Source organism: Bos mutus, chromosome 14, assembly GCF_027580195.1.
Source record: "Bos mutus isolate GX-2022 chromosome 14, NWIPB_WYAK_1.1, whole genome shotgun sequence".
NCBI lineage: Eukaryota > Metazoa > Chordata > Mammalia > Artiodactyla > Bovidae > Bos > Bos mutus.
The window spans coordinates 8,119,589-8,133,946 of NC_091630.1; the positions used below are offsets into that span (position 1 = coordinate 8,119,589).

Below are 14,358 nucleotides of genomic sequence, written 5' to 3' on the forward strand. Positions count from 1 at the left end.
GACGGCAGAGGATGAGATGGTTAGACAGCATCACCAACTCAATGGACATGAATTTGAGCAAACTCTGGGAGCCAGTGAAGGACAGAAAAGCCTGGTGTGCTGCAGTCCATGGTGTCACAAAGAGTCAGACATGACGGAGCACATACACACACAAACACACACATACACCCAAGAGACATGATATATATATATGTATGTCCACATATATTATTTATTTCGTATTTAAATCTATTAACTTTTTATTGAAGTGTAACCATACATATATATATGAAAAGTGCACATTGTATAACCTCAAAGAATTTTCACAACTGAGCATACCCATGTAACTGGCACCAAGAGTCTAGGTCCTAGATCAAGAAATAATATTTCTATCACCCCAAAATCCTCATCATGTCCCTTCTAGTCACTATGGCCACCCTACAAGAGTAGCTATTATCCTGATTTCTGAAAGCATAGGCTATTTTGTTTATTTTTGTACTTAACAGAAATTGACTCATAAAATGTATACTTTTCTGTGTTCAGCTTTTTTCATCTGATATTATATTTGTGATTCATCAATATTGTAGCCTATTCAATACCATTGCTGTTTCATATTCCATTATGTTAAATGTGCCACAAATTATCTACCCATTCTACTGGTTATGGATATTTGGGTAATTTCCAGTTTGAAGCTATTATAAATAGCATTACTTTGAGGATTCTAGTATAAGCTGTGATTAATCACTCAGACGTGTCTGACTCTTTGCGACCCCATGAACTATAGCTCGGCAGGCTCCTCTGTCCTTGTAGGTTTTCCAAGCAAGAGTACTGAAGTGGATTGCCATGCCCTCCTCCAGGAATCTACCCAACCCAGGGATCAAACGCAGGTCTCCTGCATTACAGGCGCACAGATTCTTTACTGTCTGAGCCAGCAGGGAATATCAGTATACCTAGACAATAGAATGGGAAAGAGTAGAGATCTCAAGAAAATTAGAGATAACAAGGGAACATTTCATGCAAAGATGGGCTCAAAAAAGGACAGAAGTGGTGTGGACTGAACAGAGCAGAATATATTAAGAAGAGGTGGCAAGAATACACAGAAGAACTATACAAAAAAGATTTTAGTGATCTGGATAACTATGATGTTGTGATCACTCACCTGGAGAAGACATCCTGGAGTGAGAAGTCAAGTGGGCTTTAGGAAGCATCATTATGAACAAAACTAGTGCAGGTGATGGAATTCCAACTGAGCTATTTCAAATCCTGAAAAATGATGTTGTTAAAGTGCTGCACTCAATATGTTAGCATATATGGAAAACTCAGCAGTGGCCACAGGCCTGGTAAAGATCAGTTTTCATTGAATGCCAAAGAAGGGCAATGCCAAAGAATGTTTAAACTACTGCACGTGCACGCGTGCCAAGTCATTTCAGTCGTGTCCGACTCTTTGCCACCCCATGAACTATAGCCCACCAGGCTCCTCTGTCCATGGGATTCTCCTGGCAAGGGTTGCCATTTCCTTCTCAAGCTACTGCACAATTGCAGTCATTTTACATGCTAGTAAAGTAATCAAAATTCTTCAAACTAGGCTTCAACAGTATGCGAACCAAGAACTTCCAAAGTTCCAAGAACTTCCAAGCTGGATTTAGAAAAGGCAGAGGAACTAAGTCAAATTGCCAATATCTGTTGGATCATAGAAAAATCTAGAGAATTCCAGAAAGACATATATTTCTGCTTCATTGACTGCGCTAAAGCTTTTGACGGAGCAGACCAAAGCAAACTGTGGAAAATTCTTAAAGAAGTGGGAATACCAGATGACCAGACCTGCCTCCTGAGAAACTTGTATTCAGGTCAAGAAGAAATAGAACCAGACATGGAACAAAAGACTAGTTCAAAATTGGGAAAGGAGTACATCAAGGTTGTATATTGTCACCATGCTTATTTAACTTACATGGAGAGTACATCATGCAAAATGCGAGGCTGGATGAAGCACAAGCTGGAATCAAGACTGCAGAGAGAAATATCAATAACCTCAGATACGCAGACGACACCACCCTTATGGCAGAAAGCAAAGAAGAATTAAAGAGACTCTTGATGAGATAAAAGAGGAGAGTTAAAAAGTTGGCTTAAAACTCAACATTCAAAAAACAAAGATCATTGCATCCAGTCCCATCACTTCACAGCAAAACAGACGGGGGAAAAGTGGAAACAGTGACAGACTATTTTCTTAGGCTCCAAAATCACTACAGATGGTAATTGCAGCCATAAAATTAAAAGACACTTGTTCCTTGGAAGCAAAGCGATGACAAACCTAGACAGCATATTAAGAAACAGAGACATTACTTTGCCAACAAAGGTCCATATAGTCTATCATCAAAGCTATGGTTTTTCTAGTAGTCACATACGGCTGTAAGAGCTGGACAATAACAAAGACAGAGAGTCGAAGAATTGATGCCTTCAAACTTGGTGCTAGAGAAGACTCTTGAGAATCCCTTGGACAGCAAGGAGATCAAACAAGTCAATCCTAAAGGAAATCAACCCTGAATATTCAATGGAAGCACTGATGCTGAAGCTGAAACTCCAATACTTTGGCCACCTGATGCGAAGAGCCAAACTCATTGGAAAAGTCCCTGATGCTGGGAAAGATTGAAGGCAGGGGAAGAAGGGGATGACAGAGGAAGAGATGGTTGGATGGCATCACTGACTCAACGGACATGAGTTTGAGCAAACTCCAAAGAGATGGTGAAGGACAGAAAGCCTGGCTTGTGGCAGTCCATGGGGTCGCAAAGAGTCGGGACACAACTGAGTGACTGAACAACATACCTAGACAAGGAATTACTGAGGATGCGCATATCTGTAATTTTAATAGATTCTGCCACAGGGTTTGAATAGTTGGTTATACCAAATGGCACTCTTATCAGCAATGTACAAGAGTTCCAATTGCTACAGAACCTCATCCACACTTGGTATATTCTGTCTTTTTCATTTCAGTTATTCTTGTATTTGTGTAGTGTTATTTCATTGTGGTTTTAACTTGTAGTTCTCTAATAACTAAAGATATAGAATACCTTTTCACATTCATTTGCTATTTACTGTTTAGATATCTCCTCTTGTGAAGTATCTATGTCCACTCCTTAATTTCCTATTGGATTATTGGAGCTTTTAAATTTAAAAATTTTTGAACCATGTGACTATAATACTATTTTTTAATTTAAAAGAAATGCAATTAAAATATAAATTTTATAGACTTCTATGCTGCATGTTCTCTCCTTCTTAGAGATTTATAATATACTAGTATTTCAGAAGCTCTAAAAAGTCTTAAACTTTTCAACCACAGAACAGTTTGGAGAAATGCTGCTTCCATTCTTATATAATCTTTAGTTTCATGGAATTAATAATTTTTTTTCGCTTTCCTATAGTTTTAAATCTCCTGCTCAAATTTTATCACATATTTCTTTAGATCTATCAAACATCTAGCTATATAACTACACACAAATACTCAAAATTAATCATCTAAATAAATAATTTTTATCAGTCTTTCTTCTTGGAATCTGCCATCTCCTTGCTCCAGTGAAAGCAATTGCTCTCTGATCCGGCCACATATCTTTCACCTGGCATTTCCCTTCACATCCTTCTGGTCCTGTTTTCTGGGCCCCATGTCTTTCTTGTTTTGCTGTCATGTTCTATTGCAGTACATCCTCTAGTAGTTTTCTTTTTTAAAAAAGTATATAGATGGAAAATAAATGTTTTTGCATCCTTTATGTATGTGAAATGTTTTTATTCTGCTCTTATACTTTATGAATAGTTTGACTACAGAATTCTAGATTGGAAGCTATTGTAATACAAAATTTGAAATTTCACTGCAGTGTTTTAGCATAAAAGCATGATCACTGAGAAATCAGATGCCATTCTAATACCCACCCGTTTGTTCTTGTTTCTTCCCTCTGAATTCTTAGAATCTTCTATTTGCTTTTAGTGTCTTGATCTTTTTAATGATGTACTTTAATATAGGTCTTTCTTATTCACTGTGGGTGCTGTGTATGTGTGTGTGCGTGCGCACGCGCTCAGCTGTGTTGGACTCTTTGTGACCCCATGGACTGTAGCCTGCCAGGCTCCTCAGTCCATGGGGTTTCCCAGGCAAGAATACTCCAGTGGGCTGCCATTTCCTCCTCCTCTTCCCACCCCAGGCATCAAACCGGCGTCTCTCGAGTCTCCTGCATTGGCAGGTGGATTCTTTACCACTGCGGCCACCTTAGCTGGTAGACCCTTTCAATATGAAGACCTTTGACCTTTGATCCTGGCAAAAATTCTTGAGTTATTATTTTGATAATTTCCTCCCTACTTTTTGTTCTCTTTCTCTAGAGCTCTTAGTTTGTAAACTGAATGAATGAATGAACACGAAAAGTTTTCTAAGCACTTTTTGTAGCAAAAAGCTTATTTAGAAATAAACCACAGATTATCAGACCATAGCTTTAAAGCTAAGCAATTTAAGTTACCAGATTTCAAAACAATCTTTATTACAGCTTCCATTAATTGAAAAATGTAGCATTGCTACTCACATTTCCGGCAATAAAGAAATAAAGGGAGAGTTGAATTTCCCTAGGCAGAAATCCCTGATTCAACTCAAGCGTTTCCTATTAATTACGTTTTAGAACTCATTAAATGCCTAGCACGAACTTGCTATTGTGTACAATGTCTGCACCACACGTTGCGAAACAGCCATTTCAGGTGTAGACAGGTGTTTAAGGTAAAAAAAAGACGAAAAGATGCTTCCATCGTTTTTCAGTTGGCATTAAATACTGCGTTCTTCCCAGATCTATGAGAAAGAAACGTTTGCAGTCTTACCTGAAATCAGAGAGAAGGAATCTCTCAAGGTTATTTTTCAATCTCTGGCTGTAATTATGGGCGTCAGGAGAAAACATAGGTAAGGGGAAGAAAACTATGTTGCTAGTAGACGGGACCAGAGGAGAGTCTTCCAGGCGGGAGGGCCTGCGGACCAAGTGTGAGGCGGCTGAGGGGAAATTTCCTCATAGGAAACCCTTCCAAACCCTGGCTGGTCGAGGGCGCGGAGAGAAGACGCACTGAGCGCCCCGGGCTCCTTTCCCACTCTCAGGCCGTCGCCCGCGCCGCGCCGGCCTGGGACACGCGGTCGGAACTCCCGGCGGCGGCGACCTCGGGCGGACGCGCGGGAAAGCCCCCGGCTCGGCGTCCGCCCGCTGACGTCGCTGGAGCGTCTGTGGAGGCGGAGCTCCGAGCGGCCGGCTGCCGCGCCCTGGAGGGCCGGGTCGGCGAGAGGAAGCCCGTCTCCGGAGCGCCCCGTCTCCTCGGCCTTAACCTGTCTCCAGAGAGAGTTCGCCCGGGCCCTGGATAAGGAGCGTGGCGCGGGCCGCCTGGGGGATGAACGGCCTCGCGACCTAGTGTGCGGCCCCGCGCCTGGCGGAGCTGCGGCCGCGGCGGGCACTTCCGGGAGCGGCCGGCGGCCGGAGGGCCGGGGCGGCCCGCCGCCATGAGCGCGGAGCCCGTCTGCAGCGCCTTGCCCGCCATCCCGTACCACAAGCTCGCCGACCTGCGATACCTGAGCCGCGGCGCGTCCGGCACCGTGTCGTCCGCCCGCCACGCCGACTGGCGCGTTCAGGTGGCCGTGAAGCACCTGCACATCCACAGCCCGCTGCTCGACAGGTAGGGCCGCGGTCCTGCCCCTCTCACTGGCTCTCACCCCGGGCACCTGGGCTCCGGAGCCCCGACGGCGGTGACCGCTTCCCCTCGAAGCGGCCCTTCGAGGCTTAGGCTCACCTGGGGGAAAGGCCGGCTTCTCTGGAGATGCCACAGTCTCGCTTCTTGTCACTGCTTTGTTATTTTTTTCCTAGGCTTCCTTTCTCCAGGCACCAGAGCCAGCAATCACAGCCCAACTCTAAACGTCCTCTACTGAAATTCAGTTGTGTTGACTTCGTTTTTTTCTTTTGAAGTCTAACTCTAGGGTCGCATCGCCCAATGGGTAGCGTTTAGCCACACATAGCTGTTGAGCGCTGAAAATATGGCTGTCTGAACTGAAATGTGTTCTTAGTGGGAAATACACGTTAGATTTCTAGCACTTACTATCAAAACTTGTAATATCTCATGTATAATTTTATATGATATGCTTAGATGGTATCTTTTGATATGTTGTGATAAATATATTGGTAAAGTTCACTTTGCATATTTCTACCTTTTTTTTTTAAGTGGCTACATGAAAATTTCAAATTGTATATGTGGGTCACGTGTTTTTATTGACCAGCACTGCTGTAGAATCTGGGACGTTTTGCTTTGGGCTTTTTGTTGTGGTTTTTGGTTTACTACATGTAGTCAGAGAAGTTTAGACATCAAACTCAACTCAATTTAGTTTCTCCTCACTCTCATGGGAAAGGAAGTCTGTCTCTGGAGGAAACTTGTGTAATTTTTACTAACAATAAACTGGAATCAGAAGACTGTTAAATGACGAAACTTTTGAATGCCTCTCCCATTGAACAATTTTAGTGCACTATCTAGATTTCATGGGAGGGCTAGCATTAGTTTCTGTTTCCAGAAAAACCTTTCAACTATATGTATTGGTCAGTGTGTTTAGTCAGTGTGTTTTCCTTCCGGTAGAAATCTAACTAGGCTCTGCATTCAATTCTTGGCAAGTTAACACCCATGATTGCAAACATTCTCCTCTCCCACCTCCCCCAATGAAAGTGAAAGTTGCTCAGTCCTGTCTGACTCTTTTCTACCCCCATGGACTATGCAGTCCATGGGATTCTCCAGGGCAGAATACTGGAGTGGGTAGCCGTTCCTTTCTCCCCGGTATCTTCCCAACCCAGGAATCGAACCCAGGTCTTCCCCCTATATCATATAAGTGAAAATACATCATGCTAGATGCCTGATTTATGGCAGAAAGTGAAGAAGAACTAAAAAGCCTCTTGATGAAAGTGAAAGTGGAGAGTGAAAAAGTTGGTTTAAAGCTCAACATTCAGAAAACGAAGATCATGGCATCTGGTCCCATCACTTCATGGGAAATAGATGGGCAAACAGTGGAAACAGTGTCAGACTTTCTTTTTTGGGGCTCCAAAATCACTGCAGATGGTGACTGCAGCCATGAAATTAAAAGATGCTTACTCCTTGGAAGAAAAGTTATGACCAACCTAGATAGCATATTCAAAAGCAGAGACGTTACTTTACCAACAAAGGTCCGTCTAGTCAAGGCTATGGTTTTTCTTGTGGTCGTGTATGGATGAGAGTTGGACTGTGAAGAAAGCTGAGCGCCAAAGAATTGATGCTTTTGAACTGTGGTGTTGGAGAAGACTCTTGAGAGTCCCTTGGACTGCAAGGAGATCCAACCAGTCCATTCTGAAGGAGATCAGCCCTGGGATTTCTTTGGAAGGAATGATGCTAAAGCTGAAACTCCAGTACTTTGGCCACCTCATGCGAAGAGTTGACTCATTGGAAAAGACTCTTGATGCTGGGAGGGATTGGGGGCAGGAGGAGAAGGGGACGACAGAGGATGAGATGGCTGGATGGCATCACTGACTCGATGGACGTGAGTCTGAGTGAACTCCAGGAGTTGGTGATGGGGAGGGAGGCCTAGTGTGCTGCGATTCACAGGGTCGCAAAGAGTCGGACACGACTGAGCGACTGAACTGAACTGAACTGAGATGCCTGATTAGTTGTCAGTATCCAACAGCAGTTAAATTCCTCAGTTTCAGCCCTGCTAATGCTACTGACTTTCATCTGCCTGTGGTTTCTTTTCGTTCTCTTGCTATCAGGCTTGGATGGGCAAGGTCCCACAGTAAGTTTGAGATACCTCTAGGGATTGCTTCCATTTTTTGTGTACCATAATTCAGATTTAGTGATACACAGGGTATGTTTACCCTAGGTGTTGAATTCTGTGTAGCAAGTATGGGGCAATTACATATATATATATGTATGTGTAGTCAACCTTGAAGGGTGGTAATTGACTAGAGAGGGTGGATGTATTTTAGAATCAACTTAAAACATATGGAAATCGAGCAGTTATGGACTCATTAGGTATTTTAAAGCAGATTGATCCTCCCATTTTGGATGCTGCTTCTCAAGATTTTAATTTATCTAAGTTTTGTGCCATTTGGAGCCAAGAAATGAAGCGGGAGTTCACTTTCCATGTTCATTAACAATTTTCATAATCCAAAATTCCTACCAAATTGGGTAGGAAATTAATTCTGCCTTCAAAGAAGCCTTAAGGACCAACACAACACTCTGGCATTACTGCACCGTGTATTTCCTCCTGCTCGTTACCTAGAATGTTAACATTATCTGTGTTTATGACATCTGAGCATAGCACTGGATATGCAGTTGACTCAAAGGATGTCTGTGTCCTCACTTATGAAGTAGGAATAACAAATACATGTACTTCTTGGGCTCTCGTGTGGATAATGTTTGCATTGTTCTTTGAGAGGAAAGAAAAATAAGTTTATGTGCTATTACATTTTCTTATTTTAGTGATTGATGAGTCATTCTCTATAACCTGACTTCTGCCCAATGAATGGACCTTCCCCAGCAATCTCCCAGCTCCTATGAGTACATGAGTTTGACTGGTTGTTCAAACACCTTGTGTAAACAGTTTAACTGTTTTGTGACTGAAAATTTCTTTGTTGCCAATATATCTATGGAAGCTGTGTTTTATGTTTCTGGGTTTTTTTTGTTTTTGTTTTTTAATATATTGGGTTGGCCAACAAGTTCATTCATATTTTCTGCAAGATGGCATGGAAAAACCCAAATGAACTTTTTGGCCAACTCAATAAAAACCTATTTTTAAACTGTTGTAGCTTATTCTGTTTTCCCACTCTCTCATTCTTTTCAAAATATAACTTCAGGAATTTTCCTTCTCTAATTAAGCAGTGATAGGAAAAAACAAAGGTGTTAGAACCCACAATTGCAATTCAAATCTGACTCCAAACCTGCCACTTATTATTAACATGACCATTAGAAAATTATTCATTTATCTAAGCCCAGTGTGGCAACCCACTCCAGTACTCTTGTCTGGAGAATCCTAGGGACGGGGGAGCCTGGTGGGGTCGCACAGAGCCGGACACGACTGAAGCGACTTAGCAGCAGCAGCAGCAGTGCTCTCATAGGGATAATAAAACCAACTTTGGTAAAGTGACTGATACATAGTAGGATCACAAGAGAAGGAAGAATGCCTCGTACTCCTAATGGGAGGAGGAATTAGTATGTTAAGTATCACCAAGATTTCCCCTAGCATGCCCTCTCTATAATTCTCAGGGTATCTAGGAACCTTCAGGTCAATCCTGGGTTTTCCCTGCAAAGGTGCTACTCTGTAACTGTCTTGTTGATCTACCTTTCTTAAGGCAAACACACACCTCTTTCAATTTAGGGAACAAATTTAATTAAAGCTGGTCTCACAGACCGGTATAATTGGTTGTCTCACAGTTGGGGTACTAAGTGTCTAAAGAACAGGAAGGATAGAGGCTCTTGATGTATTTTTGTAACTCTTGAATTTAGAAACATGTAAATATATTACCTGTTCAAAACATGGATGGCTAAGATATTTTTTCTTTATTTTGTTTATTGTTTGTTTTTAAAAGGAAGCCTCATAGTCTGGTCTGGAATGTGTTTTTCAGCAGCCATTCGTCAAGATCTTGGGTGGTTTAAACAAAAGCATCCAGAAAAATTTTACATTATATGCAAGATGACAGTTATATGAATTTCTTTTAAATAAGCTTTTTAATGGAAGCATAACATGTGTATCAGTTCAGTTCAGTTCAGTCACTCAGTCGTGTCCGACTCTTTGCATGTGTATAGAAAAACACAAATATAATTGTTCAGCATGACATCACAAAGTAAAGATAACTACAGTCACCACCCACATAAATAACTATATCACTTCTTAGTCATTACTCGTCATCCTTCCCAAGGGTGAATACTATCCTGAATTCCAAAACCAAAGATTAGGCTTGATAGTGGTTAACCTTTACATAAATTGAATACATAATGTATCTTTAATTTCTGGCTTCTCTTATCTAACATTGTAAGATTTATCCATGTTGTTACCTGGAGCAGGTAACCTTCATTTTCATTGCTATAAAGTATTCAGTATTCTACTTTATAACACATTTATTTATCCATTCTGTTGTTGATAGAGATGTTTCCATTCTTTGGCTATTAGGATGAGAGCTTCTATGAACATTGTTGTGTATGTCTTTTGATGTACACACGTACGCTTTTGCATTGTATTCTCTTACTATGCCTAGTAAGAGAATTTGAGGAATTTTTTGGTCCCTGAAGCCTCAGTCTTAGTGGTTTTGGAGGTTTTAGTACTTAAGGGAGGTATGTTTCCTAGGAAACATGGTTTCAGTGAATTAGAAGTGGACATGGCTTGCTGGCAAGATTTTTTTCCTGTCATTAACCAATGTGGGTGGGGGAAACATTATTGACAGAGGAGAAAGATTCCTTTTAAGAGGGGGAACTTGGATTGCTGTTGTACAGTGGAGTAAGTCCCTGGAGATGGAAATGGCAACCCTCTCCAGTATTCTTGCCAAGAAAATCCCATGGATAGAGGAGCTAATTGGATGAGCCACAGTCCATGGGGTCACAAAAGAGTCTGACACAACTGAGTGACTAAATGACAGTCATCAGTTCAGTTCAGTTCAGTCGCTCAGTCGTGTCCGACTCTTTGCGATCCCATGAATCGCAGCACCCCAGGCCTCCCTGCCCATCACCAACTCCCTGAGTTCACTCAGACTCACGTCCATCGAGTCAGTGATGCCATCCAGCCATCTCATCCTCTGTCGTCCCCTTCTCCTCTTGCCCCTAATCCCTCCCAGCATTAGCATCTTTTCCAGTGAGTCAGCTCTTCGCATGAAGTGGCCAAAGTACTGGAGTTTCAGCTTTGGTATCAGTCCTTCCAAAGAAATCCCAGGGCTGATCTCCTTCAGAATGGACTGGTTGGATCTCCGTGCAGTCCAAGGGACTCTCAAGAGTCTTCTCCAACACCACAGTTCAAAAGCATCAATTCTTTGGCACTCAGCCTTCTTCACAGTCCAACTCTCACATCCATCATGACCACTGGAAAAACCATAGCCTTGACTAGACAGACCTTTGTTGGCAAAGTAATGTCTCTGCTTTTGAATATGCTATCTAGGTTGGTCATAACTTTCCTTCCAAGGAGTAAGCGTCTTTTAATTTCATGGCTGCAGTCACCATCTGCAGTGATTTTGGAGCCCAAAAAAGAAAGTCTGACACTGTTTCCACTGTTTGCCCATCTATTTCCCATGAAATGATGGGACCAGATGCCATGATCTTCGTTTTCTGAATGTTTAGTTTTAAGCCAACTTTTTCACTCTCCACTTTCACTTTCATCAAGAGGCTTTTTAGTTCCTCTTCACTTTCTGCCATAAGGGTGGTGTCATTTGCATATCTGAGGTTATTGATATTTCTCCCGGCAATCTTGATTCCAGCTTGTGCTTCTTCCAGTCCAGTGTTTCTCATAATGTACTCTGCATAGAAGTTAAATAAGCAGGATGACAATATACAGCCTTGATGTACTCCTTTTCCTATTTGGAGCCAGTCTGTTGTTCCATGTCCAGTTCTGACTGTTGCTTCCTGACCTGCATACAAATTTCTCAAGAGGCAGGTCAGGTGGTCTGGTATTCCCATCTCTTTCAGAATTTTCCACAGTTTATTGTGATCCACACAGTCAAAGGCTTTGGCATAGTCAATAAAGCAGAAATAGATGTTTTTCTGGTACTCTCTTGCTTTTTCGATGATCCACCAGATGTTGGCAATTTGATCTCTGGTTCCTCTGCCTTTTCTAAAACCAGTTTGAACAACTGGAAGTTCATGGTTCACATATTGCTGAAGCCTGGCTTGGAGAATTTTGAGCATTACTTTACTCGCGTGTGAGATGAGTGCAATTGTGTGGTAGTTTGAGCATTCTTTGGTATTGCCTTTCTTTGGGATTAGAATAAAAACTGATCTCTTCCAGTCCTGTGGCCACTGTTGAGTTTTCCAAATTTGCTGGCATATTGAGTGCAGCACTTTCACAGCATCATCTTTCAGGATTTGAAGTAGCTCAACTGGAATTCCATCACCTCCACTAGCCAAATAGCTTCTACTAGAGAGTGAAAGTGAAAGTCGCTCAGTCGTGTCCGATTCTTTGCAACCCCATGGTCTCTACAGTCCATGGAATTCTCCAGGCCAGAATACTAGAGTGGGTAGTCTTTAGTGCAGTATGTTATACTTCCTTAATAAGGTATATTATACTCCCTTAATCAATAAAGTCAGTCAGTCATCACAGCCTGGGCATTCTATTCAGCTAATGTTTTTCTTCCCATTTCCACTGCAACCTTTATAGCTTCAGACCGTCATTGCTTCACATTTTTTGTAGTTTTTTTTTTTTTTTAATTTTATTTTTAAACTTTACAATATTGTATTGGTTTTGCCAAATATCGAAATGAATCCTCAACAGGTATACATGTGTTCCCCATCCTGAACCCTCCTCCCTCCCCATACCATCCCTCTGGGTCGTCCCAGTGCACCAGCCCCAAGCATCCAGTATCGTGCATCGAACCTGGACTGGTGACTCGTTTCATACATGATAGTATACATGTTTCAATGCCATTCTCCCAAATCTTCCCACCCTCTCCCTCTCCCACAGAGTCCATAAGACTGTTCTATACATCAGTGTCTCTTTTGCTGTCTCGTATACAAGGTTATTGTTACCATCTTTCTAAATTCCATATATATGTGTTAGTATACTGTATTGGTGTTTTTCTTTCTGGCTTACTTCACTCTGTATAATAGGCTCCAGTTTCATCCACCTCATTAGAACTGATTCAAATGAATTCTTTTTAATGGCTGAGTAATACTCCATTGTGTATATGTACCATAGCTTTCTTATCCATTCATCTGCTGATGGACATCTAGGTTGCTTCCATGTCCTGGCTATTATAAACAGTGCTGCAATGAACATTGGGGTACACGTGTCTCCTTCCCTTCTGATTTCCTCAGTGTGTATGCCCAGCAGTGGGATTGCTGGATCATAAGGCAGTTCTATTTCCAGTTTTTTAAGGAATCTCCACACTGTTCTCCATAGTGGCTGTACTAGTTTGCATTCCCACCAACAGTGTAAGAGGGTTCCCTTTTCTCCACACCCTCTCCAGCATGTATTGCTTGTAGACTTTTGGATCGCAGCCATTCTGACTGGCATGAAATGGTACCTCATAGTGGTTTTGATTTGCATTTCTCTGATAATGAGTGATGTTGAGCATCTTTTCATGTGTTTGTTAGCCATCTGTATGTCTTCTTTGGAGAAATGTCTATTTAGTTCTTTGGCCCATTTTTTGATTGGGTCATTTATTTTTCTGGAGTTGAGCTGTAGGAGTTGCTTGTATATTTTTGAGATTAGTTGTTTGTCAGTTGCTTCATTTGCTATTATTTTCTCCCATTCTGAAGGCTGTCTTTTCACCTTGCTAATAGTTTCCTTTGTTGTGCAGAAGCTTTTAAGTTTAATTAGGTCCCATTTGTTTATTTTTGCTTTTATTTCCAATATTCTGGGAGGTTTTATTGGAGTAATAGTTGCTTTACAATGTTGTATTTCTTCTGTACTACAGACTGAATCATCTATATATGTATATGTGTGTGTGTATGTATATGTATATATATATATATGTATGTCTCCCTTCTTTTTTGGATTTCCTTCCCATTTAGGTTACCACAGAGCACTGAGTAGAGTTCCCTAAAGTATACAGTAGGTTCTCGTTAGTTATCTACTTTACCCATAGTATCAATAGTGTATATATGTCAGTCCTTATCTTCTAGTTCATTCCACCACCCCCTTTCCCGCCTTGGTGTCCAATGTTTGTTGTCTGTGTCTCCATTTCTGTTTTGCAAATAAAATCATCTATACTATTATTCTAGAATCCACATATATGCGTTAAAATATGCTGTTTGTTTTTTTCTTTCTGACTTTTAACTTCACTCTGTATGATAGTCTCTAGGTCCATCCACATCTCTGCAAATGATCCAATTTAGTTCTTTTTTATGGCTGAGTAACAATGTTCCATTGTACATATGTACCACATCTTCCTTATCCATTCATCTGTAGATGGATATCTGGGTTGCTTCCATGTTCTGGCTCTTGTAAATAGTGCTGCTGTGAACATTGGGGTGCATTTATCTTTTGGAATTATAGCCTTTCTCTGGGTATATGCCCAGTAGTGGGATTCCTGGGTCATACAGTAGTTCTATTTTTAATTTTTGAAGGAATCTCCATAGTGTTCTTCATAGGGCTTTATCAGTTTATATTCCCATCAACAGTTCAAGAGTTCCCATTCTCCACACCCTCTCCAGCATTTATTGTTCGTAGATTTT

At 41.5% G+C, this 14,358-nt stretch overlaps 1 protein-coding gene across 1 annotated transcript in view; it reads left to right on the forward strand.

The window, feature by feature from the left end:
- Positions 1–5,332: 5,332 nt before the first annotated feature.
- The window catches only part of RIPK2 (receptor interacting serine/threonine kinase 2), a 39,972-nt gene continuing 30,946 nt past the window's right edge, over positions 5,333–14,358 (forward strand). Inside the window, exon 1 of the mRNA XM_005888276.3 lies at positions 5,333–5,655. Within this exon, the coding sequence (XP_005888338.2) occupies positions 5,483–5,655 (173 nt within the window). The 5' untranslated portion in view covers positions 5,333–5,482. The remainder of the gene's footprint in view (positions 5,656–14,358) is intronic.